Source organism: Geotrypetes seraphini, chromosome 8 (assembly GCF_902459505.1).
Source record: "Geotrypetes seraphini chromosome 8, aGeoSer1.1, whole genome shotgun sequence".
Taxonomy (NCBI): domain Eukaryota; kingdom Metazoa; phylum Chordata; class Amphibia; order Gymnophiona; family Dermophiidae; genus Geotrypetes; species Geotrypetes seraphini.
Window position 1 is genome coordinate 165,430,142 of NC_047091.1, and position 26,993 is coordinate 165,457,134.

Here is a 26,993-nt window from a genome sequence, read left to right on the forward strand (position 1 = left end):
AGTTAGGGGAATGGGGAAGACCAGAGCCATTGCTATCCATAGAACTTACAAAGCAGTATTTACTTTGAGTTCAAGTAGCCACAAAGATTCTTTTTTTTTTTTTTAATTTGAAATATTTTATTAGAATTTTGAAAAATATAACAATAAAAGTGGATATCAATTCACATACAAATGTCATAGAGAGTAGCAATACGTAAGAATAGCTCTACCAATAAGTACAAAATACAATGACAAACTGCAATACAAAGACATTGATATCCTCTCCAACAGAACTCCACCCCCCCACACCCAAATGCAATAAACTGAAACATCTCACAATGGACAACCCCCTGTTGTTCCTTCAGGAAGTCGTCTCCACAGAACCAGTCCCCCTGGTTCCCCCTCCCCCCATTAAACTTAAAGCAAAGAGTCCATTTTGTTCATAATTACAGTCCAGGTCCGAACAGAAGAAAAATAATATCCGTGTCGTTTAGCAATTGAAAGCTCCATCTTACACATTGTGTGTAGCTTCAGAGACCACTCCACAACCGTAGGAGGCGCTATCTGCTTCCAGTGACTAGTAATTAAACATTTGGCAGCAGCTAGTCCCCCAACGGCAAAGTTTAGTTTGCCAAGCATAATGACATACATTGTTAAACCCCAATAAGCATTCCCGAGGTGCAAAGGGGAGCATAAGTTGTAACAGTTGTGATAAACAGCCTACCTCCAAAAAAGCTGTAAAAGGGCACAGTCCCACCAAACATGAAGAAAGGATCCCAAAGCCACCCCTGGTAGCGTCAGAGCAGAAGATTGAAAACTGAGCAGCAGCGGGTGCGCGGCTCTCTGATAGCGTGCGGGTCGCCGAAAAAGAAAATCTACAAACTAAGGTGAGGAGAAGGGAGAGAGCTGGCTAAACACTAGAATCGATTGGGCAGGCGGGTGTGAGCTGCGGGGACTGCGCGATCCTTCATGCCTCACTGCGGGGAACAAGACCATTCACCGCCCCGCGGGCGGTGAATGGCCTTGTCCCCGTCGCCGCAGCGACTGCTAGTTTTCTTCCCCGTTTTCGGCGGGTGACCCGCAGCTAAAATGCGGTGGCCGCGGGTAAACCGCCACCGTGTCATTCTCTATTTCACACCATAAACGCAAAAGATGCTTCAGAAAAGGATTGCTCTGACCACCAAAGATCACCCTTTCCGATGAGAAAGACCAGAGCCAAAACCTTAATACATGAGGTCCCACTATTTACTGCTCCATTTGCACTGCAATCTTTGCCTCAGCTATATCCCAATCTAACAAAAGTATCATCTGCGCCACCCTAAAATACCAAAACAGATTAGGGAGTGCTCGCCTCCCACAGGATCGAGGGGACCACATACACTGCCGAGAAAGTCGAGGCGGTTTTTCCCCTGCCAAATGAACTTTAAAATAACGTACGAAGTTGTTCAAACACTAAAGGAGGAGCCGGAATGGGTAACGTTTGAAACAGAAACAGTAGGCGGGGCAAAACATTCATTTGAATAACAGCTATTCAGCGGTGGGATGGGTTGTGGTTGTCCTGGTGGGAGCTACAAAGATCTTCTAAAGTTCTGAAACTGTTAGATAACAGTTCAGTAAAACTGGAACTAGCACAAAAGTTTTTTTGTTTTTTAAGTAAAAACTAAATATCAGATGCCAGTAACTTAGTATGTGAAATTAATTATATCATCTGAGGTCAATTTGCACACACTCGTATATGGAAATACTCCATGCTCTAGAGAGCTAGTATTTAAAATTTTTATCCCAGTTAAAGGATGGCCATGAATTAATATAACAGAAAATTTGATTTTTTAAAAAGTCTTTTTAAGTGCCTTTTGAAGGCATGCTTAATCACAGAGTGTGGGCAGTTTTTTCCTCTTGCATCTGCTTTTCAGCTCGATGGCACCGATTCATAGATGTGTTACTTGGTTTGCAGGAAGCTTCCTTTGAGTACCTTCAGAATGAAGGTGAACGCCTGCTGCTGGAAGCCATGGATGAACTAGAGGTGGCTTTCAACAATACCAGTGTCCGTACAGACTGCAACCACATCTTTCTGAATTTTGTGCCCACAGTCATCATGGATCCTTCCAAGGCAAGCTGAAACAACCTACTTTATAAAATAGCTGTTCTTTTGTCCCACTCCGCGCATGGTACAAAGTACTGTATTTTATTTCAGATCTGTATGATGTCCTGGTCATTGCATCCTAAAACTAAAGTAAGAAATAAGAGTGTAATAAGGTGAACAGATCAGTAGGTAAGATGGTACAGCGATTTAAGGCTTGGTGGAGGCAAATTGGAGAAAAGATGTTTCGGTTTGCACTTAGGAGCAGAGAGTGAGGTGATGTCTTGGGTGCAAGAGATGGGGGCTCCAGAGAGCAGCTACAAGCAGTGGAAAATTAAGTGCCTCGTCTGTTGCTGTGGACACAGTGAGAAGAATGTGTTCTTAGTGTAGCACCAGACCAGTCCAGATGTTTGGGTACACCTTGGGTTGCCTCTGGCCATGGGTGGTCCTTGGGATCTGAGAATTTCTCACCATAAATGTCTTGCTCGAAAAACATCAAGTCTATCTTAGGACATTTGGCCAATCCAGGAGCTTGCAGCCTCTGTTCCCCACCCCGTGAATACCCAGACGGCCAGGTCCTATAAATGGTCCAAATGAACTCTTGAGGGAAAACCCAACTCCCCCTGCCCCAGTAAACTTCTATTGCCAGCAGCCACGGCACCCAGAAGAAAATCCTCTGGCGTTAAACAAGGAAGGATATCTGAATGTTGGTGCCAAATCCAAAATGGCAGTGTTTCCCGCCAAAGACGGGTCTGCCATTGAGAGAGCTGTCATAACAGCTTCCATTAGCAGTAGCCACCTGCACCTGACTTTCCAGCTGCAGTGCCTCAGATGCAGCCACTGCCGCCCACTTGGGCTCGATGCATTCCTTACCCTTACCCTGCCTGCTTGCCTCATGGGTGATACCAGCATGGCTATCTGTGCCATGGGGACTGAGGCCAACATGAGGGGGAAAACTGCAAGCTGAAGTAAGGACCGACCGGCAAAGAAATGCCAAGGAACAAGAAGAAAAAGAAATTCCAAGGAGCAAGAAAAAAAAAAACTGGGCCTGATTTTCTGAAGAAGACTGAAAAATGTAAAGCCATCTATAGTTATTCTGCATGCTCTTTTAGATTCTTTTGTGGTTTTATTTTCATTACTCTTTATTCTAATTTTTTTTAGGGCTGCATTTGGTTTACAATTTTTTATTTTTTTTTTGTTCACTAAGTTTTAGAGTGGTGGAGTACCCTAGTGATTAGTGCAGTGGCCTGAGAACCTAGGGGACTGGGTTCGATTTCCACTGCAGCTCCTTGTGACTCTGGTCAAGTCACTTAACCCTCCATTGTCCCCCAGGTACAAAATACATACCTGTACTATATATAATATGTAAACTTGATTGTTACCACAGAAAGGCGGTATATAATTAGATTGTAAGCTCTGTTGAGCAGGGATTCTCTCTTACATGCTTAACGTACAGCGCTGCGTGTTTCCCTCAGAAATGAGTCTGCGCTCAGCACAAGAACCTCCTCTTCGCCAGAGTCTTTAACAGTGGGAGCTGCATTGACATGTTTAACTGCACACATACAAGGACCTAAAATAGTGGCTTATACTGTGGCTCATAACTAGCTGAACCAAGTGCTGACACTTGATGGCGTCAGCAGGCCCTAAGATAACTGCTGTCCCCCGACCCCTACTGCAGCCTGCTTTGTCCCGCAATTCTGGTACTTAACTGTCACCTTCACTGCTCATTAAAAAAATTTTAACTGTTGAAATCCTAGTCTCCAAGCCTGTGAAGATCCTCCTCGTTGGCTGCCAGACAGACCTCCACGAGACAATCCTATCAATCAAAGTGGACACATTTCTCTTAGGCTTCTTTCCAACTCCAGGATCCCCTCAAGTGCCCAATTCCACACATGCTGATTTACCTCCTCCACTATCGGATTCAGGCCTCAAAACAACTTTAGTATGTCTTCACTTATCTGCGATTTCTGCCTATCATGAACCAATCGATGGAAACCTAATCTCTCAGCACCCCCTGATGGCATGCTTCCTAACAGGTATCGCTAATCTCCGACCTCCCCTTCAGGACTTGCCACCGTGTCTAGCAGTGCTATAGAAATAAGTAGTATTGTCTTTGACCAACTAATGGTTGTGCCTTTTGAACCACTGGGCTTCACCTCTCTCACGTACCTCACATGGAAGACAGTTCTTCTCACAGCCATCATTTTTGAGACGAGACAGCAAATACCAAGCACTAGTAACCTACTATCCTTATACACAGTTCTTCCCTAAATGTGTCCAGCTGCACATGCGTCTGAAATTTCTACCCAATGTGGTTTCAGATTTCCACCTCAACCAAAACATAATCATCGTACCTTCTCCGTGTACCTCACCAGCGGATCAATGCCTCCATATGCTTGACTACAGAAGAACATACACATACTTTTTTACCTCGGAGAAACTTCAGCCCTACTTCATACCAATTGGCTTTTCATCACCTACAGCCCAGCCAACATGGGTCAACCAGCCTTTATATGAAAAATCTCCATGTAGATTTCCCGCTGCATTGAATTCTGCTCCCCTAAAGCACGTCAACCGCATCCTGGCGGGATCATCACACACAGATTAACGTACTACAGCTTCTTCTGTGGCAAACTTCCGATCAATCCCGATACAGGACATCTGCAAAGCTGCAGCCTGGTTCTCAGTTTACTGCACAAGACATTCATTCTGCTCAGTCTGTTCTACAAAACTTGTTTGCTCCTTGATCTACCATCACCAACCTGATACAATTTGTATCTAGGGACTCACAAGTGTGCCTGCATCTCTCCTTCTTGTCTCCGGAGAAAGCAAAGTAGAGAATGACACGGTGACAAAATTCATCACCGTTCCCGTCCCCGTGGATAACCGCGGGAAATAATCCCATGTCATTTTCTAGTGTCTATTTCAAACTTGGTCCTTCTACACCAGCATTCTTCAAAGCAAAGCTTGCGGGTCAGTGGTTGTGCCCATTTATACTCTGATTCTTCCCTCTCTCCTTAAAGAATGACATGAAGATGGTTTCCTGCGGTTATCCGCGGGGACGGGGACGGTGATGAATTTTGTCACCGTGTCATTCTCTAAAGCAAAGTTGCTTACCTGTACCGGGGGGTTCTCCATAGACAGCAAGGGAATGCAGCCACACTTACCCTTCTGCCTCCCCACGAGAATAAATCTTTTTCAACTAGACACAAAACTGAGATAGTGAGGGGAGGAGCCACTGAAGACGGAAATCCCTGCACATTCCCAGTAAGCCAAAAGCTTTCTGTAGCTAGGGAACAGCGCCAACACACAGGATCAGTCTGAGGACTTTACCAACAAGTGTGGCTGCATTCCCATGCTGTCTGTGGAGAACCTCTGTTACAGGTAAGTAACTTCACTTAATCCACTTTCTCTTATCTCTACTAACAGCCATTATCTTAGGACCCTGTGTGTCAGTGTGAACTCACAGACCCCAGTATTCTGCATGGTTTCAAGCTAACAAGAAGCCCATGCTGCAGGACCTATGAACATTTTCTGATTTCCTGCTGGGCATTAGGTCAGAGTAGAGGCCCAGAGTAAAGGGAAGTATTTTTGTTTGAGGTCTTGTCCCACAGTTTGAGAACCCCAGAAGTAGAGAGATCCCAGCTTTGAGGGAACGTTTTCTGAGGTGTTCAGCTTAACGGGTCATGTTTTTGTGTTTTTTCATCTGGCAGATTGAAGAATCTGTCCGTACCATGGTGATGAGATATGGCAGCAGGCTCTGGAAACTCCGGGTGTTGCAGGCCGAAGTGAAGATTAATATTCGTGTAACGCCCACTGGCAAAGCTATTCCAATTCGCCTCTTCCTGACCAGCGAGTCTGGCTACTATCTGGACATTATTCTCTACAAGGAAATAACAGACCCTTTGACGGGCCATGTGCGTAATTGCAGGGCTTTGGGGATTTATAGCATTCAGTGGTATTGAACCAGAGGTGGAAACAGCATTGGATGAACTCTTGAATTTCATAGTGTTCATAATGGCTCATTGTTGCCATCCATGTACCCAAAGCTGTTGCTCTGCCCCAGTGAGCTGTGCTGTTAGTATTATCTTCCTATCTTTTTAAAATATTAAATGTAATTTTGTTCCATTGTGCCGTTATGAAGCAATTTTAGTGAGATGTTTGAAAAGAGAATATCTTTTAACCTGTAAACTTTGCAGTCCTTTATGAACAGAGGTCACAGGAAACATTTAAGGCAGTGGTCTTCAGTCCCAGTCCTCAAGGGCCACTAAGGAGTCAGGTTTTCAGGATATAACGAATGAAAATGTATGAAATAAAATGGAAGCAAGGTCCTTGGCATCATTATCGATTCCTCTCTCTCTCTCTCTCAACGACCACCTCAACTCCTTGACAAAATCATGCTTTTTCAGCCTCCACATGCTAAGAAAAGCAAGACCCTTCTTCCGCCAAAAACATTTTGCCATCCTTGTCCAATCCATCATCCTCGCCAAACTTGACTATTGTAATGCCATTTACCTATGCTTTAACAAAAAAAAGCCTCCAAAGACTCCAGCTTATTCAGAACACGGCAGCCAAGCTGATTTTTGCAAAACGTAAATCTGACCACGTCTCCCCACTCCTGGCCAATCTTCATTGGCTCCCAGTGATTTCCAGAGTCCAATTCAAATGCTCTTGCCTGGCTTTTAAGATTATTCACGGCATCCTTCCTTCCCTAATCCCACTTTCTTTCAACTCCTCGTGCCCTGACTCCACCAGGACCGCCCATAAATTAAAACTATCCTTCCCCTCCCCACACAGGTAAACTGGGAAAATCACTTCTTTTCAAAATCACAGGTCTCTGGAATGACCTCACTATCCCGCTGCGGAACCTGAGCAACTAAAAACCTGGCTCTTCTCTAACATGTAATTTCTTTTCCCTTACTTTTCCACTCAATTTATAAACTTATTTAAAACCTTTTCCTACCCTTTCTCATTTTTAAGTTCTTGTAAACCGTGCCGAGCTCTACTTCCGTGGAGATGATGCGGTATATAAACTTAAGGTTTAGTTTAGTTTAGTTTAGGAAGTAGTGTGTGTGTGCAGATTTATGCAAATATTTAGTGCTGTGGAATGGATACATCAAAACCTTTGACACCAACTATGGTATCTCCACTCCGACGCCTTTATTTGTATATCTATATATATATATATATAGGAAATATAAGCATCCAAGGATTTGATATCAAAATGTATTCTAAAAGTAATGGGTTAATCAAATTATTGTCTGTGAAATAAGAAATTTAAGCATTATAATATTCGCATGACGTACAATTTAACTCTATTAAGAGTCGGAGTTGGAGTCGGCACGTTTTCACTAACTCCGACTCCAGTAACCCAAAAATTGCTTCCGACTCCACAGCCCTGCAAATATCTCTTGCATATCGTCGGGATATCCTGAAAATGTTTCCTTTTGGCAGCCCTTGAGGATGGGAAGTGAAGGCCACAGAGTTCAGGGCTTTGTGAAAGAAAGGATTTGTAAAAAATTTAATAGTTATCCCTTTGCTTACTGAACATCCATAACTTCTCACTTAGTCAAAATTTCTCCCTATTTCTGAAAACAACATCCTTGCCATCTTTTTACACTGGAAGCCAATGCTGTATTCTTCTCAAAAGCTGATTTGTCCCAGCTTTCCCACCCCTTAAGTCAGTGTGAAATTCAGAGAATGACATGGGGACAAATTTGTCCCCGTCCCTGCAGGAACTCAATTTCGCTGTCCCTGTCCCATTCCTGTAAACTCTGCCTTGATTGCACAAACCTCAAACACTTATGATATTAAAGTGTTTGAAGCTTGTGCAGATGAAGACGGAGCTTGCAAGAGCGGGGCGGGGACGGGAAAATGAGTCCCCGCGGGGACGGGAAAATGAGTCCCCGCGGGGACGGGAAAAAATTTGCCCTCATGTCATTCTCTAGTGTGAATCATCGTTTTATACATTCGTACCTGAATTTCCATAATTCAGAGTTGCCCTAATTAATGTGGTTTTATTTCACACGGTGTTCTTCCTATCTGATTAGATTATGTTCCACTCCTATGGTGATAAGCAAGGACACATGCACGGAATGCTGATAAATACCCCATATGTCACCAAGGATCAGCTGCAGAGCAAAAGGTTTCAGGCCCAAACTCTGGGCACCACCTATGTGTATGATTTTCCAGAAATGTTCAAACAGGTGAGTGTTGCGCTTAATCTTAATATGTTTAAATGCAATTGTTTTGCATCTCTAGCGTCTTGAAGGGTTGCATTGCCAGGTATTGCACCGTCCAAGGGAGAATGCAAATGAGGAATTTTAATCCTGTCCTGATACTCGAAGGAGGTCAATATTTAGTGGTGCTATATATGGTCAGTTATTCAGATCCCTTTGCGTCTCTGGTTATGTGTGTTAAACTGGCACCGTTGTATAAAGCTGGTTAAGTTAATTTGGATAGCTTTAATTGATTTGAATTAGACCTGCTGGAGGGGGTGAGAGGAGGTGTTGGGTAGAGAATGACACGGTGACAAAATTCATCACCGTTCCCGTCCCCGCGGATAACCGCGGGAAACCATCTTCATGTCGTTCTTTAAGGAGAGAGGGAAGAATCAGAGTACGAATGGCCACAACCACTGACCCGCAAGCTTTGCTTTGAAGAATGCTGAGATTGAGCAGCAACATTCCAGAGATGAGATGCCAAACTATGCAACATAGTTGGCAAAAGCAGTGTGCCTGACTTTATGACGCAGGACCTAAGACAGCTTGAACAGTGGTCATCAACTTGGCAGCTAGGCTTCAATGCTAAAAAATGTAAAGTAATGCACCTAGGCAAAAAAAATCCACACAGAACTTACACACTAAATGGTGAAACCTTGTCCAGGACCACGGTGGAACGTGATTTAGGAGTGATCATTAGAGACGATATGAAGGCTGCCAATCAAGTAGAGAAGGCTTCGTCCAAGGCAAGACAAATGATGGGCTGTATCCGTAGGGGTTTTGTCAGCAGAAAACCTGAAGTCATAATGCCACTGTACAGATCCATGGTGAGACCTCATCTCGAGTATTGTGTTCAATTCTGGAGACCACACTATCGAAAAGATGTGTTGAGAATTGAGTCGGTTCAGCGAATGGCTACCAGGATGGTCTTGGGGCTCAGGGATCTCACGTATGAAGAAAGGTTAAAAAAACTGCGGATGTACTCGCTGGAGGAGCGAAGAGAGAGAGGGGACATGATTGAGACCTTTAAGTATATTACTGGGCGTATAGAGGTGAAAGATGATATCTTCAGTCTTACAGGGCCCTCGGTAACCAGAGGACACTCGCTGAAAATCAGGGGAGGGAAATTTCGGGGTGATGCTAGGAAGTACTTCTTCACCGAAAGGGTGGTCGATCATTGGAACGAGCTGCCTCAGCGGGTGATTGAGGCCAGCAGCGTGTTAGATTTCAAGAGAAAATGGGATATTCATGTGGGATCTCTAGGAGAGTAAGAATCAGGGAGTGGGTCATTGGTATGGGCAGACTCGATGGGCTATGGCCCTTTTCTGCCGTCAATTTCTATGTTTCTATGAGATTGTGATGTCATAATGCTTCATTCCACCAGTGCCTAAGAACCAATCACATCAGTGATGTCACAATGGCTTCATTATCCTTGGCTCACATAAGAATCAGAGTATGAATGGCCACAACCACTGACCCGCAAGCTTTGCTTTGAAGAATGCTGGTGTAGAAGGACCAAAGTTGAAATAGACACTAGAAAATGACATGGGATTATTTCCCGCAGTTATCCGCGGGGACGGGAACGGTGATGAATTTTGTCATCGTGTCAGATGGGAACTGGAGAATGGTCTTGATAAAGGGTTTTGTATTTGGAGGAAATTCTAGAAAAGAGGTGACATTATTATGCATTTTGGAAACTATTTCAAGTAAAGAAAACATTAGACCTCTGTATGGTGGATAATGCTAAATATTGGTACTATCCAGTTAAAACTTGGCATACCTCTTTGCGTCCTATTTTATGAGTAGACATTAATGGCCTCTTTTACAAAGCAGGGGCCCCAAAGCCCTTTAAATCTCTATGGGCTTTGGGGCCATTAGCGCAGCTTTGTAAAAGAGGCCGTAAGTTGTCCAGTTAAAATTTAACCAGTCAGCTAGTCCCAAACAGAAAAAGAGCCATTTTATCTGGTTAATTCCCGAGGTTAACTGAATAACTAGATTTTAGATAAAGTAGTATAGTAGCCATGTTAGTCCATTATTAATGTTAATTAAAAATAAAACAAACAAATGGTAGGTGAGGTGATACCATTTTTATTGCAGTATCTTCTTTCCATTTTTTTTTGTTTCATTTTTCTTAGTTTTGAATTTTTAAAAATTTATTCAATTTTCTATACCGTTCTCCCAAGGGAGCTCAGAACGGTTTACATGAGTTTATTCAGGTACTCGAGCGTTTTTCCCTGTCTGTCCCAGTGGACTCGCAATCTATCTAATGCACCTGGGGCAATGGGGGGATTAAGTGACTTGCCCAGGGTCACAAGGAGCAGCGTGGGTTTGAACCTGCAACCCCAGGGTGCTGAGGCTGTAGCTTTAACCACTGCGCCACACTCTCCCCCACTGTGTCCTAGGCCAGAAACAGAAGGTGGCATGATGCCTCATTATGGAGTAAAACGGACAAGAAGTAGAAGGGAGCTAAGAGCACTACGGAGGAGCTGGCAAGAGGGGGAAATGATGGGGGCATTGTTTTTACTTCTTTAGTCTCCTTTGTCAAACAGGCTGCACACACTGAAAATAGTGAATCTTGGGTCTCCTCCAAAGACCTAAACGTTTAGGCAATGTTCACTTTGATTTAACTATTTTTTGAGCTTTAAGACAAGGTGGTGTAGACAGCAAATAGACGTGTGGCATAAACAGGAGACAAGTTTCAAGTTTATTCATTATTTGATTGATCGCCTATCATAATTACTAAGCGATTTACATTTACAAAAAATACAGGATAAAACAATAACAATAATATAAATAAAAATATAAAAATCATTTAGATACTTGACAAATTACTACAGGAAACACTAGGATAGAGGGGAAAGAAATACAATTTATAATAGGAAAGGAGAGAACATTGAGGGTAAATTACAAAAGGAAGGGGAAAAACAAAATAAATTTGGAAATAATATCTTCAGATGACTGGTATGAATGGTAGTAATAAAGAGCAATTAGCATTTCAATTAAGTATTGAAAGCGTCTTTAAAAAGAAAGCTCTTAAGTTGGCTTTTGAATTTATCAAGATTTTTCTCTACCCTTAAATATAGTGGGAGAGAATTCTATGTTTGTGGTGCAGTAACGGTGAAGATATATTGTCTACGGGTATTTATGAATTTCAGAGTAGGAATAACCAATAGACAGACCCTACTAGCATAGATTTCATCAACACAGCTGTACAGAATCATAGTATACGTACAACACAAGTAGTACAGTGCAGACCAAGTGATAACAACAGCTTAGCAGGAACATAATACTGTGATGGGAAAATAACACAAAAGAAGAGGCGAGGGGGAGTTGGCGAGATGCCAAGCTACCGGGTCAGGTGCTACTTCGGGCGGGAAAGGCTTGGGAAAAGAGCTACATGTTGAAACTACCGTATTTCCCCGCATATAGGCCGCCCCAGTGTATAGGCCACAAAAAATGCCTATACAGTGCTCCCCCGTGAATTCGCAGTCCCGGTCATTTGCAGTATTTTCCGACCGCGAATGACTGGGCAGGAGAGGGCAGCCGGAGTGCCGGCGAGTGAAGGAAATCACTTACTTTGACACGCAGCTCCTGATTGGTGAGGCCCGACTTTAGTACAGGAAGAGGCGGTCAGAGCATACAGCAAGTGATTTCCTTCACTCGCCGGCGCTCCAGCTGCCCTCTCCTATCTCCCCCGCTAAAAACCGTGTTTGTAGTTTTTCAACATTCACGGGGGTTTCTGGAATGGAACTCCCGCGAATATCAGGGGAGTACTGTACATGCTTTAAAATTGGTAGACAAGCTGCCCCATAGTATTAACCGTGGCTTATCTACCAGTAACTGGGGCGGCCTATACAATTTTAAAAAATCATCCCCCCCCTTACCTCCCTCGCTGGACTCACTGCTCCTCAAATCGGGGCCAGCGGTGCAGGGCAGGAGAGATCTTTTCGATCTCCAACTCCATCCCGCGCTGCTTCCTGTGTGCCTTTGCCGTGCATTTGCCATCGTAATAGGGCTATGTATTCAAATAGTTTTCTTGGAAACCCCTTCAGTAGGTATTCCAAAATAGGTGGTAATCCTAGTGAAATGATAGCTAGATAAAAGAAAATAGTTTTGTAGAGAATATATTTGATCTATGTTTAGGATATTGTGTGTCTTTGATATTGTACCGTGTTATTTTATAATTAAACTCTGCTTATTCTTTTGCAGGCACTCTTTAAATTGTGGGGTTCTGGCGAGACATACCCAAAAGATGTACTGACTTACACAGAGCTGGTTTTAGACTCGCAGGGGCAGCTGGTACAAATGAACAGGCTGCCGGGAGGCAATGAGGTATGAGTTGGACAAGGGCTGGAGTTAAATGATTTTGCAGTACAGTGAATAAATTTGGCAGTGTTAATTGCTGTCAAGGGATCAAAAGACAGCCAACGCCACTGAAATTATACAGTGCTGGGCTTTGTTGGGTATGTACGGACCAGTTAAGAGTCAATATTCAGTTCTTGACTGGTTTAGTTAAAATGGCCAGAGATAAGACTACTATTTATGTTTGTTGCAGGTTTCCGGGTCTTGCCGCGTCTTGTTGGGTAGAAACCAGCATTTCAGCCATCATGCTGTGGCTTTCTTCAGGGTATACTCTGAAGTCTGCAGTTTGACTTTGTAAATAGTGGGTTCACTGACCTGATTGGAAACAGGGCAGTCTCGTTCCCGCCCTGAGGCCACTAGGATTTCTAAGATAGGGCTATGTGTGGTAGTAGGGAAGTGGCTTTTGCTTGGAGGGGGAAGAGGTGGCGATGGCATTTGTGGAGTGAGGGTGAGGCCTCCTCGTTTCAGCTGAAACTGTGTGGCAAATTTTGGCCACAGATTTGGTTTGTGGCCTCTGCTTTAGAGCAGCAGTTTTCAACCCAGTTCTCGTGACATGCTCAGCCTAAATGTATGAGAGAGATCTCCATACAATGGACAATTTTATCTCGTGTATATTCCTTACGGATATCCTGAAAATCAGGCTGGCTTGGTGTAGGGTTACCAGATGTCTGGATTTCCCCTGACGGGTTCTCCTTGGGAAGGGGCATCCGTGCATGCCCGGACACTTCGCAGTGACATCACGGGCGTGTTATGTCGTTGCGTTGTGTCCAAGCACGCGTGGATGCCGGGGCGGAACTGGACGGTCCTGGGCGCGTGGCCATGGGTCCGTATTGTCACGAAGGAAAATCTGGTAACCCTAGCTTGCTGTGCCCTGAGGACTAGGCTAAGAACCCCTGCTCTAGAGGGTTTGAATCTTTGGATAAGTCAAGTGTACAAAATGCAAATTGCTGCATGAGAATGATGAAATGTTATGACCTCAAGATGCTTTTTTAAAAAAATCTTTACATAAAAAAAACAAAACAACTTTACATTCTGGTGGGCAAATTTATGCTTGATATACAGATATGAAAAAATGATTGCAGAATCGTTAGGAAATATAAAAATTTTCAAGCTAATATGGGGTCCATTGACGTCTTTTGTTGATCTATTGTAGATTTGATTTTTATTGATATATTATGTGCACATCCAGGGGGAGGGAGGGAGGATGGATTTATTTTTAAATGATTTTCTGAATTCTTGTAAAATTAATGTATTGGATTATTTATTAGTGCTTATTATCTCTTATGGATATGAAATGTATATCATAATGAGCTTTTTGAAGATTTGATTATTAAATAAAAAATGTATAACAGTTATGGGATAGGGTGGGGGAGGGATATAGATTGATTTGTTTCTTGAAAGAATATTAAGTGATGCCTTAAATATAAAATGTATTTAATTTGTATTGCACTTATTGAAAATATTGCAAATGAATAAAGAATTTTTTTTAAAAAAATTCTTTACATAGAATTTCTTACTCTTGAGTGTGTTGTGACTGTTGTTTTTTGGGGTTGTTTTTTTTTTTTTTTTTGTTTGTTTTACTAACTAGGTTGGAATGGTAGCTTTCAAGATGAAATTGAAGACTCCAGAATATCCCAAAGGTCGAGATATCATTGTTATCGCTAATGACATTACATATAAGATTGGATCTTTTGGACCACAAGAGGATCAGTTGTTCTTGAGGGCCTCTGAGCTGGCAAGGGCAGAAGGCATTCCAAGGATTTACATTGCAGCAAACAGTGGGGCCAGAATAGGCCTAGCAGAGGAGCTCAGGCACATGTTTCAGGTGGCCTGGGTGGACCCTGCAGATCCTTACAAGGTAGGTCAATTTTGGCACCTTTGAAGTTTCAAGTTTTATTAGGGTTTTATATACCGCCTTTCAAGGTTATCTAAGCGGTTTAACAATCAGGTACTCAAGCATTTTCCCTATCTGTCCTGGTGGGCTCATAATCTTATCTAACGTACCTGGGGCTATAGAGGATTAAGTGACTTGCCCAGGGTCACAAAGAGCAGCATGGGGTTTGAACCCACAACCCCAGGGTGCTGAGGCTGTAGCTTCAACCACTGCACCACCCACACCTGTTATTTTCAGCTTTCAGTCCTTCCTTGGACCTCAATATTTTTATGCCATTACGTGGGGTCCATTGACCAATTTTAATTAAATGGTTTATTCCCTTATTTCTAGTTTGATTTGCACATCCAGGGAAGGTGGGTGGGTGGGAGGGAGAGGGATATTATATTGGGATTTGTTTATTAATTACATGTATGTACTGTTGTATGGTTTTATTGAATAAATTGGAATTAGGGTGGGTGGGAGGGGGGAGAAAATGGTTTCTCATGTATTTATTGATGGATGTAAGTGCTGTTTTTCAAATTACTTGTATGTATTCCTTTATGCACTGTGTTTAGACTGAAAAATTAATAAAGATATATTAAAAAAAAAAATATATATATATATATATATATTTTTTTTTAATGCCACAACACCTTGAAGCAGTGTCTCGCAAACTTTTTTAGCTCTGGCACTCTAAAAAGAGCAAATGTTTTTTGTGGCACATTATAATTGAAGTTATGCCTCTGTAAATGTTTGCCGGCATGAGCATCAGCTTCCGCCTGCTGCTCGTGCCGCCCTTGGCTCCCTTCTGATGTCACATCCTGGTCTCATGACAGGAAGTGCACAAGATACAGTGGAGGCCCTTGATCAAGGGAATAACTCCACGATCTGCCGGCTGTTCAGACCCTCGGCTCAGTTAAAGCTAATTGCTGACTCTCTGTGAAAGTTAAACTTGGACTCACGTCAGGTCCCCTCTGCTTCCTGCTCTATAATGAGCGGAGTGAGAGCCACAGTGTTCTTTGTTTCTCTGGCATCCTGATTTCAATGTATTGATCACCGAGCATTGGGAAGCTCCTGAAGGATCCCTTAAAGTAGCCAAGACAATAGCTTAGCTGTAACTGATAGCACGGGAGCGTCGGCAGCTGTTTGCTCAGCCCAAGGTAGATTCCTCGGTAGTGCAAGTAACCAAGCGCACATCCCTACCAAGTGAGAGGCATGGTATTAAAGGGTTATGCAGGATCACAGAGTGGTGTGATTCTTAAAAGACAATTTGAAGTGCTGGCCTTGGGCATCAGATCAGCTGCAGCAGTTTCCTTATGTGACAGGCGCCTGTCATACCAGGTTGTGGGAGCTTGAGCTGGTGGAGGACAAGCCTTCACCCCAGCTCCTCTTAGATGGAATGGATTATGTAGCTGATGCTCTCTATGACATCATCAGAGTCATGAGAAAAGTTTTGGTTTATTCGATCTCAGCCCACAGAATGCTCTGGATCATAAAATGGGCGGGAGATTCCACCTCTAGGGCTACCCTCAGCAGACTTCCTTTCAAGGGACAAATGTTGTTTGGAAAGGGACTGGACGATCTCATGACTAGCGCGGCAGGTCGTTGTCCAAAATCTGTACCTGGCAGCAGACGACGAACCTAGAGAGGCTCCAGGCGGTCTAATTTTCATGGCTCCAGGCGCTTTTAGCAGTTCTCAGGAGGAACCTCCTCTCAGTTATCTCTTGTGCCAGCCTACTATCTCAACTGGAAAGTTTGAGTCCAAAGCTGAAATTTGAATGTCTGTCAGACCTTAAGGGTATGAATGAGTGATCTATTGCTAACACATTGGGTTATTATTTGAGCTCCATACAGGTTTCTCTTTGGCATGTTTGTTTCGCTGTTTTGATTGTTCAGTGGCAATGTTTAACATGTTTTCTTGCGATTTCAGAACAGAATTGTAGTTCGGGGAGTTTCCCCATACCCCTCCTTCACATGTGTTTCTATATGTGGCTTTCGCCAGCCATGGTACAAACTGAAGGGAGCTGCAGAGCCCTCTAGTGAAGGAGGAGGAGGTTCAAAAGCCATGGTAGATTCCTTTTGCACGGCCTGTGAGCATGAGGATATTACCCATCCGTTCAGAATGACACATTTTTCTACTAGAAAAGATATCAGAAAGATAAGAACCTAATCTCCTTTTAATAAGTAAAAATAGAAAATGGAAATATGATACTGTCTTTTTATTGGATTGGATTTTTAACTAACTATTTGAGACCAAAACCTACTTCCTCAGGTCAGGGGAGGAAACCATAATAGCATACTCCTAACCTGAGTAAGGAAGTTTTGATTTCTGAAAGCTAATTGAAAAATATATTTAGTCCAATAAAATGGTATCATTTTCCATTTTTTGTTTTATTTGCTTTTTATTAATTTATAATGTAGTGGTTGGAATATGTCAGTTTTTGGAAATTTATGTCTGCTACCTATATATTTTGCACAGTATAAGTGGACACACATTGCTTTTCTTTCTCTGGCGTTGCACTATATGAGGCGTCTCGCTTCCTAGGGGTTCTGTTTAATTTTTATTTCTAATTTTATTTTGTGCTTACTTATTCCATACTGGACGAAAGTCTGTGTTTGCTTGTGTAAAAGAGGCATGGTTTTCTGTTATCGACGGGATACAAACAATGAAGGCCAATGATTGGTGTTCAGTCTCCTTTATTAACTAATAAGACTTGACATGATCGTGTTTTGTCCTAAGGAGGTACCTCAGGAGTCTGAATTTGTACTTGAGGAGTCAGTAATGCGAGGGTACACAATCTTGTTTTGTTTGTTCTGTGGCAGCGATCTAAAAGCAGTAAACACAGAGTACTCCACGGTCTTTGATTTTCAAGATTTATATAAGATCCCATCTCTTCACATAAAGCAGTTCTAGAAGTGCTTTCATGTGGACAGCAGACTACACTTCTCTCTCCGAATTCACTGTGATAGGGGATGAACAGACTTGCGAATACAGAAAAACCGCGAATAACTTTTTCGTATGTTATTTGCTGTTTTCTGTTGGGGGAGAGTAATCTTGAAAAAGACTTGGGTGTGCTAGTGGATACAACCATGAAATCATCAGCGCAATGTGCAGCGGCCTCAAAGAAAGCTAACAGAATGCTGGGCATCATTAAGAAGGGAATTACAACCAGGACGAAGGAAGTCATCATGCCACTATATTGTGCAATGGTGCACCCGCATCTAGAGTACTGCGTCCAATATTGGTCGCCGTACCTCAAGAAAGACATGGCGATACTTGAGAAGGTCCAGAGAAGAGCTACGAAAATGATAAATGGTATGGAGGACTGTTCATACACTGACAGGCTGGACAAGCTGGGGCTCTTCTCCCTGGAAAAGAGGAGGCTTAGGGGGGACATGATAGAAACTTTCAAGATCATGAAGGGCATGGAGAAGGTAGACAAGGATAGATTCATCAAACTACGGGGAACCACAGGCACAAGAGGGCACTCAGAGAAACTGGAAGGGGAGAAGTTTAGAACAAATGCCAGGAGGTTCTTCTTCACACAGAGGGTTGTGGACACATGGAATGCGCTCCCGGAGGAAGTGGTCAGGCAGAGTACACTACAGAGATTCAAAGAGGGATTGGACGGATTCCTGAAGGATAGGGGGGATTGAGGGATACAGATAAGGGTAGATAAGAGTATGGAAAGAGTATAGATGAAAACAAGGGGGCTAGGGCTAAATCAAGATAACATGACAGGTCATGGACCTGATGGGCCGCCGCGGGTGTGGACTGCTGGGCGCGATGGACCTCTGGTCTGACCCAGCGGAGGCAAATTCTTATGTTCTTATGAACCATTGTGAATATGGTGAAACCGCGAATAACATGGTGGGAAACCTGGCCTGTCCCTGAAGGAGAAGCAAAACACAGTGAAGAAAGTGCTAGGAATCAAGCTGATGTAATTTGGGGGGGCAAGCAAGCTAAAAACCGTGAATAAACGAAACCATGATTGCTGAAACCGCGAATACGGAGGGAGACGTGTATGCCAGGCAATATACTCAAAGCATAACAATCAATGGCAAAAAACTTATCTGTTTCTGTTATCCAGCCCTGTCTTTACAAGTCCATATATATCTCTAGGGAACTGGATTGTAGAATAATAGGATATGATTCTACCCCACTCATGTGAACTTCAAAAGGACACCTCAGCCCCACCACTCCACCGCTATGTTGTCTCAAAATCGCGGGAAGAATTACATGGTGCCTCATCATTGGCTTTCCCATATACCTTACTTGGAGTCGGATGACGGCAGCGACCTTGGGAGACCCTTGAGACAGCACTTGTTGTGCGAAACATGTCGGTTCAGACTCCCAGGTTTGGCTGTGATTTAAGTTAAGCACTAATGCACCTTATATCTATATTTATACTATTTATTTAATTTATAATTATGAAAATATGACTTAAGTGGAAAATTATCAGAACTATATTCAAGATGGACAGCCAATGATGAGGCACCATGTAATTCTTCCTGCGATTTTGAGACAACATAGCGGTGGAGTGGTGGGGCTTGAGGAGTCCTTTTGAAGTTCACATGAGTGGGGTAGAATCATATCCTATTATTCTACAATCCAGTTCCCTAGAGATATATATAGGCAAAATACTCGGACATTTTCAAACTCACAGAACAAACAATACAAGATTGTGTACACTCGCATTACTGACTCCTCAACTACAAATTGAAGACTTCTGAGGCAGGCCTCCTTAGGTCGAAACACGATCGTGTCGAGTCTTATTAGTTAATAAAGGAGATTCAACACCAATCATTGGTCTTTCTGTTATCGACAGCACAATCAATCTTTTTCTAATCTAGTTTTAGATTTCCGTTAGGTTTATTTTTGCTCACTTCAACTTGGAAGAAAAAATTTTGTTCCGGTCAGCTCGGTCCTTAGTGGGAACGTTGCTCATTACTGATGTGAGCTAGAAAATCCACAGCTTATATTTAGGATGAGCAGCATAAAATCTGTTATACCTTTTTGGGATCTTGCCAGGTCCTTGGACCTGGATTGGTCACTATTAGAAACAGGATACTGGGCTTGATGGACCTTTGGTCTTTTCCAGTATGGCAGTGCTCATGTTCTTTTTCAATATATTGATCAGTGGGGGTAGGTAGGATGTGGTAACGATCCCAAAATTGTCTGGACATTTTAAAATGCCTGAGTGAAAAAACATCTGTAATTGATTGCAACCAGCGACCAAGTGACTGACCATTGTAACTCTATTTTTCTTCCCAAGGGATTCAAGTACCTGTATCTGACACCACAAGATTACACCAGAATTAGCTCTGTGAACTCTGTACATTGCAAGCATGTGGAGGAAGGAGGAGAATCCAGGTAAATCATCTCATTGGAATGGGTATTTTCTTGGCAGTTAGGCAGCCATGGGTGATTTTTGTCAAGGAGGTGACGAGTTGAACCACCCTAGATCAGCACTGTAGGTCTCCTTAGTAACTTTTGATGACAAGAAAATGTTCTTTCTCACCATGGAATTTGTAGTTCTGCAAGTGTGTTGTACCCACAGGCATCTCCCTTTGAAGTTTATTTATTGAAAACTCTTATATAACGCTTTAAACCAAAGCCGTGTACAATCGACATACAAAATATGAAACATAAATCAAGCAATCAACTCTTCCAGAATCTAATGCATCGAATTCCCCAATTTCACATAAAAACTGACACACACAAATGTCTTTAAAAAAATTTTTATTTTATTTTTTAACTTTTTTATTGGTTTTATAAAAACAGCACATAGAAAGTGCAACAGATTAACATATCAAATCACAAGCGCATTTGCCCACCCAAACTGTTCCACAGCTGGACACCCACGATGGAGAACATTGACAACCCTATACTCATATGTGATATGGCGTTTACTCTGTCAGTGGTCAGTCTCATTGCATTTTCTGACCTTAACTCTCTAGTCGGATAGTACTGTTTCAATATGCCCCAAAACCACTCTGGGGCCCTATGATATAGAGTTTGATGCACAATGGACAGAACCTTGAATTGCACCCTTTGCTGCACTAGAATCCAATGCAGCTGCTTCAAAATTGGTGTAATGTGGGCCCTGGGAGACACACCTGCAATCAATCGTGCTGCAGAGTTTGTGAGCACCTGTAGCACAAGATAAAAGTGCATTGCAATAATCTAATTTGCCCAAGATGAGCATCTGTACCACAGTGTGAAAGTCATACGGCAGGAGCATTGGCTTCAACTTATACAGCAAGTACAATTGTGCATAACCAGACTGAATGGTCTTAAAAAATTTGATGCCCCATTGTCAGTGTGGCATCCAACCAAGCTCCTATTACCAACAACTCCTGGGGTTTTTTTTTTTTGTTTGTTTGTTTTTATTTATTTATATTTTCAACCAAAGAATACAACACTTTGACACAGGAAAAATAATATACTCAATTAAAATAATATACTCAATTAACGAATACAAGATTCGAAAAAGGAAAAATATAAGAAAGGGAAAGACTCCACTAATTATGCCATGAATATAGTGCACATTATGAGAGGAAAAACCACACTAAGTCAAGGGAAGTTGAATTAACAATATAAAATCAAAGAAAATACAGAGGTCTTTGGATTAATAAATCAAGTAGCCTGATTAGCGGGTGTCATGATTGGTTCTGGAGTCCTTATGGATGCCTTGCCTTCCAGGAAATATTGCAATTGATCTGGTTCATAAAAATATATATCTATTTGTCTGATGAAGTAATACAACATTTACAAGGAAAACGAAGCTGGAAGGTAGCTCCCAAACATAAAACTGATTGATGCTATATCAGAAATTTCTTCCGCCTTGACTGTGTCCATCTTGAAACATCAGGAAAAATGGCAATCTTATAACCATAAAATTCAACATTCTCAGTCCTATAGAAAAGACAAAGTACCGCTTCTTTATCTTGCAAAAACACAAAATTCACCAACAAAGTAGCTCTTGAGGAAATTTCAGTTTGAGAAGATTGTAACATCCCAGTAAGGTCCAAGTCCTCGGGATGTGAAGTTAATTTATCTTTTTCTGCTTTTAATTGATTCAGGTAATATAATTTCTGTAGTGGAGGCATATTGGACTCAGAATATTTTAAGACCGATGTCAAAAAAGACTGAAAATGTTCCTTAGGAGAGAGCATTCTCGAGACTGGAAAATTAAGCAGTCTTACATTCAAGTTTCTATTTGCGTTTTCCAGATTTTCAATTTTCCTTATCAATAGATTTTTCTCTTTTAATTGTGAGTTAGAAGAAACTTTTAAATCTGAGACCAAACCCTCAACTTTATCTAGTCTATTAGACTGGAATTTTTTCTTCACATTCCTTAAGGTGTACAACAGTCTTTTAATTAGTGGTAATAAAATGGGTGCTTTCCATAGTCCCCCACAACGCTTCCATGTCCACAACCACTAGTTTTAACAAAGGTCTCAAAGGGAGAACTGGAGGATTCAAACCCTCTAGTAGTTGCACTAAGGGTGATTGCACTCCATTCTTCCTATTTGTCTCTCCTTGGGTGCCTCCTCTTGCCGCTTGAGAGCTGGTCTGGAGTGATCGAACTACCTCCGGGGTCAGGGGTGAAATCGGTGGTTTCATTGGAGATACTAACTCCAGTGCTTCCTGATGAGTCGCCAAAAGCCCCGTCTCCATCCCGGGCCGAGGAGGAACAGCAGGCCCAATTAGGCTCAGCAAAACATTGCTGTCCAGGTCCGAGGTCAGCCCCCCTTGGACTGCGGATCCGCCCGCACCCAAAGGTACAGTGAAGGTGGTAATTGCTGTCTGCCACGTTGTCATCGGAGAGGAGGCAGGAAGATCACTCTTCTGTCTTCCCTTGCATTTGGGCATTTCCCGACCAAAAATCCAAAGTCGAAAATAAGTATGAAGTCTTATTTAATGAGAAATGCAAAGTTGCAGGAGCCTCTCACAACGGGTACTACTCTGTCGCCATCTTGGTTTCTCTCAACAACTCCTGTTTTATAGGTAACTCTTTCCCCAGTACTTTCAAATTCCCTGACTCAATCTGCTCTTTATCTCCTACTATCAAAAACTCTATTTATTTAACATTCAGCTGAAATTGTGGCTGGACTGCACAATGCGGGTGCAAAAGAACCTTTGTACTTGTACCTGCATGAAAAGAGATGTAATATGCATACTAGAAAGCACATAAAGATGCAATCATAAAATTACTGAATTTTGGTTTCAGATTTGGCACCAAAACCAAACCAAAACCTGGGTTGGGGTGTTTTCAACCAAGTCTTGGCCTGGCCTCCACCCTCACCACCCATCACTAGTAGATCCTATCTTAGGAAGTGCTAGTGGTCTGTTGACCTCTTTGGGGGGATGGGGCAGGAACCAACCCACACTCGTTTCTGCCCCATGCGCTGCTGCAGTGGAAATGGCTGCTGGGACCTCCAGCATTTTCACAAGGCTGCCGTGAAGGCAACTAGCCCACCAGGACTTCCTAAGGAAGGACCGGGGAGGACCTACCGGAGTCAGCCAGGAGTGACACCTCTCATTACTCCTTTCTTAGGGCTCTAGAGCAGGGTTAGGCAATTCCGGTCCTCGAGAGCCACAGGCAGGTCAGGTTTTCAGGATATCCACATTAAATGTGCTTGAGATAGATTTGCATCTCAAGGAGGCAGTGCATGCAGATCAATCCATCTCTTACATATTCATTGTGGATATCCTGAAAACCTGACCTGCCTGTGGTTCTCAAGGACCGGAATTGCCTACCCCTGGTCTAGAGTGTTTACTTTCACCATTTAGAAAGGATGAAACACTAATCTAGAACAGTGTTCTTCAACCGCCGGTCCGTGGACCAGTGCTTGTTCGCCTATTGGGCCCAAGACAGCGTTCTTCAGCCACCAGTCCACGGTGTGATCAAAGTGGCGTCTTCGGACCGGCTTCCTGAGTGCTTTCTGTGCACAAAGCCATGAACCAGAAGCCGCCTCTCTGACGTTGCGAGGCGCGGGACGCGCTGCCCACAGCTTTGTGCAATGCAACACTCAGGGAGCCAGCCTGAAGACGCCGCGTTGATCGCAAAGTGGACCGGCCCAAAGATAACACCAGAGGGCAGGCCAAAAGGCAAGGCACATGGAGGGAGAGACACAAAGGTAGAGGAAATGCTTTTATTTTTTTTAATTTAGTGATTGATTTGTCTGTTCTTTTCCTCTGGGGTTGTACTGCTTGCAGAGTCTTGCATCTTAGGGTTTGTTTGTAAATATTAGTACTTTTGGTTTTTGATCCTGCATTTGCCTGGGAATGAATGTTAAAAAGCATACAGTGTGCTTTGTGTATTTTAATTTTGTGGTTAACTATTGTGTGTTGTTAATACAATTATATTGTGTGTATATATGAAAAATTAATGGAAAAAATGGTGTTACAATTAGTCCTATTATGGGGGTGGGGTCTGGGGTGGAGATTGAGTGGAGATGGGCACGACTTAGCCCAGTGTTCTTCAACTGCCGGTCCACAGAATAATTATTTTATTTCCACCGGTCCATAGGCGTCAAAAGGTTGAAGAACACTGATCTAGAGGAGTAATATCTGCTTTTATATATCTTAGCCCTACTGTCTGATTCATCTTTTAATGTTAAGGTGTACTAATTTAGGTTGTAAAAATTTGCAATGTATGTATTGTCAAATTCTTCCTCAAAATTTACTGTTTTATAGAAGATTTTGCCCTTTTTTTCTGTCTTGGAAAAACCTGTTTCTGCACATTCAGTGCGGCATATTATGAGCCCAGTGGTATGACATACCAGTCGTCTTGTTTTAGCAGATGTGTTTTAATATCCTGGAACAGGTTTTCTCAACTCAATCCTTAGGACACACCTACCCAGTCAGGTTTTCAGGATACTGACAAGAGAATATGCATGAGAGAGTTGCATAGAACGGAGGTAGTGCACGTTTATTCATTGTGGATTTCCCCAAAATATGACTGGCTAGGTGTGTCCTGAGGATTGGGTTGAGAACCCCTGGTCTAGAGTTTCCAGTGAGGTGTAGAAAAGCTTGAGCTGTGGCTTGTACTGCTGTTAAACTTAATGCATAGCTTTAATCTTCCTTCGGGGCCTTGTTTGGACAGGTATGTCCTGACGGATATCATTGGGAAGGAAGAAGGATTAGGTGTGGAGAATTTGAGGGGGTCTGGTACTATTGCTGGAGAGTCATCCCTTGCCTACAATGAGATCGTTACCATTAGCATGGTATGTTTTTCTGCTTTATACTTACGAAAATATTTCAAACAGTTGCACTGCTTTGGCATCGGGTTGGTGCACATTTTAGCTGTCTCATCCATCCCTTAATAGGTTCCTCGTGTAACCAGCTTAAGATGTGTTTCCTCAGGTTACCTGCCGTGCTATTGGCATCGGGGCTTATTTAGTAAGGCTGGGACAACGGGTCATACAAGTGGAGAATTCCCACATTGTCCTAACTGGAGCCAGTGCACTGAACAAGGTAATTGTAAAGCTTCATGTTTCAAGTTATTTCATGCGCAGTGTATTTCTTTTAGACCCATAACCACACCCCTGAGGCAGGCCTCCACTAGGAGGCCGAAACACGGACAGTGTCAGGTCATCGATTCCAGTTCTCCAACATAGGACATTCTATACATGGGACTTTTTCATGTGGTTTTATATGTTTTATGGGGAGAGTGTGGCACAGTGGTTAAAGCTACAGCCTCAGCACCCTGAGGTTGTAGGCTCAAACCCATGCTGCTCCTTATGACCCTGGGCAAGTCACTTAATCCCCCCCCCCCATTGCCCCAGGTACGTTAGATAGATTGTGAGCCCGCCGGGACAGAGAGGGAAAACTGCTTGAGTACCTGAATAAATGCATGTAAACCGTTCTGAGCTCCCCTGGGAGAATGGTAGAGAAAACTGAATAAATAAATATTGTAATGTAGCATGAAAAAAAATTATTAATACAAAAATAAAAGATTGTCTATCTCAGGGTTTATTTATTAAAAAATTTATATACCGCATACAACTATGCGGTTTCCATACATAAAATCTTATTTCCCTGCGATTTCCACATATAACGTGGTCTATCCCGCGCCCCACTAGTTCTTCTCTTGTTCAAGTTTAGATATACCAGCTCTGAATAAATGGGAGTCAATAGAAAGCCCATGGGGATGGTAGATTCTCTTTTAGCAACTAACTTCTTACTATTCGGGTCTTTTCACACTTGTCTTCTAGGAACCAGTGAACCACACAGCCAACCTTACTTTTTGTGTATGACACAATAGTACATTGAGAACTTTGTGCCGAGCATGATGTGCTTTCATTTACAACAGTGGTTCTCAAACCTGTCCAGCCAACTGGATTTTCAGGAAATCCATAATAAATATTACTATGTCTCTAAGCAGATGCTGATGGTGCAGTCTCTTGGCTTCTGGGCCCCGTTGGCTTCTGAAATATTTTTCTTGCTACCAGAAGCTTTACATTTTCTGATCTTATGAAATCTGCAATTAGGAAATACTTTGGGGGGTCTCCAAGTCCTCTCCCTATTTCTTCTTCGACCCTGAGAGGAGCATGGGTTTGAGTTGCCTTCATCTCTGACTAACTTCTGGTCCCGTTTTCGGGCTGGAAACCAGCGGAGTATGGGGAGTACTTTATTAGAGATGCTTAATAGCAACGGGTAGGGCTGAATCCCTCCAACCCCTCTCCTCCCCCCCCCCCACTACACACACATACCCACACAGCAGCTGCCACTATGAAGACCAGCTTTGTGGAGGTTTCTTTCAGCAGATGGCAAATATATCCTGTATTTGCTTGAGTTTTAAATTGGACTGGAAGATTGTTTGGGGGTAGAATGGTGAAAATAAAATAAAACTATTTCTGGTACAATGGGTGTGTCATTCTGGACCATAGGATATTTTCCCCATGAGCTGTGAAGAAGGAATCCATTCCAGGTTTTCAACTCCTCCTCCTTTTCCAGAGGGCTCTGTTGCCCCCTTCAGTTTTTCCTTTTGCACGCGAGCCAGAAGGTATCTGCTCTGTATATTTCTTTAATTTTTTTTTGCGGTTTTGCGGCTTTTGGTTCACTAGAACTCCCCAATGCAAGGGAAAGCTCTGCGTGCGTGGAGAAGAAGTAACTTTGGGTTTGCAGCTGGCAGGCTAATCCTTTGGGGACCCATTTGACCAGCCTGTAGAAAATGTTGTGGAGCTTGGGGTCCATATCCCTGGTAGCTTAGCTCACCTACTGAATCACAGGGGCTTGAGCACAGGTTATTAGGCATCTGCAGGGGGCTCAGCGGGGCTCTTCAAGGTGCCAGCTGTGATTTCACCTCCCTTCCTTTGTGTGTGCAGTGCCGCATGGGTTGAAGGTCAGCCTGACTTTGGTCCAACTGGCAGCCCGAAGCTCTTGGCATTTGGAGGACTGGCTTATTGAGGCAGTAATTTCTTCTCCAAGATCCACCTGCTACTTAGAACTGAGGCAGACTGCAGC

The 26,993-nt window shown here is 42.9% G+C and overlaps 1 protein-coding gene across 7 annotated transcripts in view; it reads left to right on the forward strand.

Annotated features, from left to right (window-relative positions):
* The window catches only part of ACACB (acetyl-CoA carboxylase beta), a 272,288-nt gene that overhangs the window by 197,112 nt on the left and 48,183 nt on the right, over positions 1-26,993 (forward strand). For all 7 annotated transcript variants that reach the window (XR_004540311.1, XM_033954376.1, XM_033954378.1 and 4 more), the window contains 8 exons: positions 1,934-2,089; positions 5,773-5,976; positions 8,110-8,265; positions 12,490-12,612; positions 14,231-14,500; positions 19,792-19,889; positions 24,631-24,751; positions 24,891-25,001. Coding sequence is in view for 6 of the 7 variants with exons in the window: in XM_033954376.1 (XP_033810267.1) it covers positions 1,934-2,089; positions 5,773-5,976; positions 8,110-8,265; positions 12,490-12,612; positions 14,231-14,500; positions 19,792-19,889; positions 24,631-24,751; positions 24,891-25,001 (1,239 nt within the window). In the remaining variant the exon portion in view is untranslated. The remainder of the gene's footprint in view (positions 1-1,933; positions 2,090-5,772; positions 5,977-8,109; positions 8,266-12,489; positions 12,613-14,230; positions 14,501-19,791; positions 19,890-24,630; positions 24,752-24,890; positions 25,002-26,993) is intronic.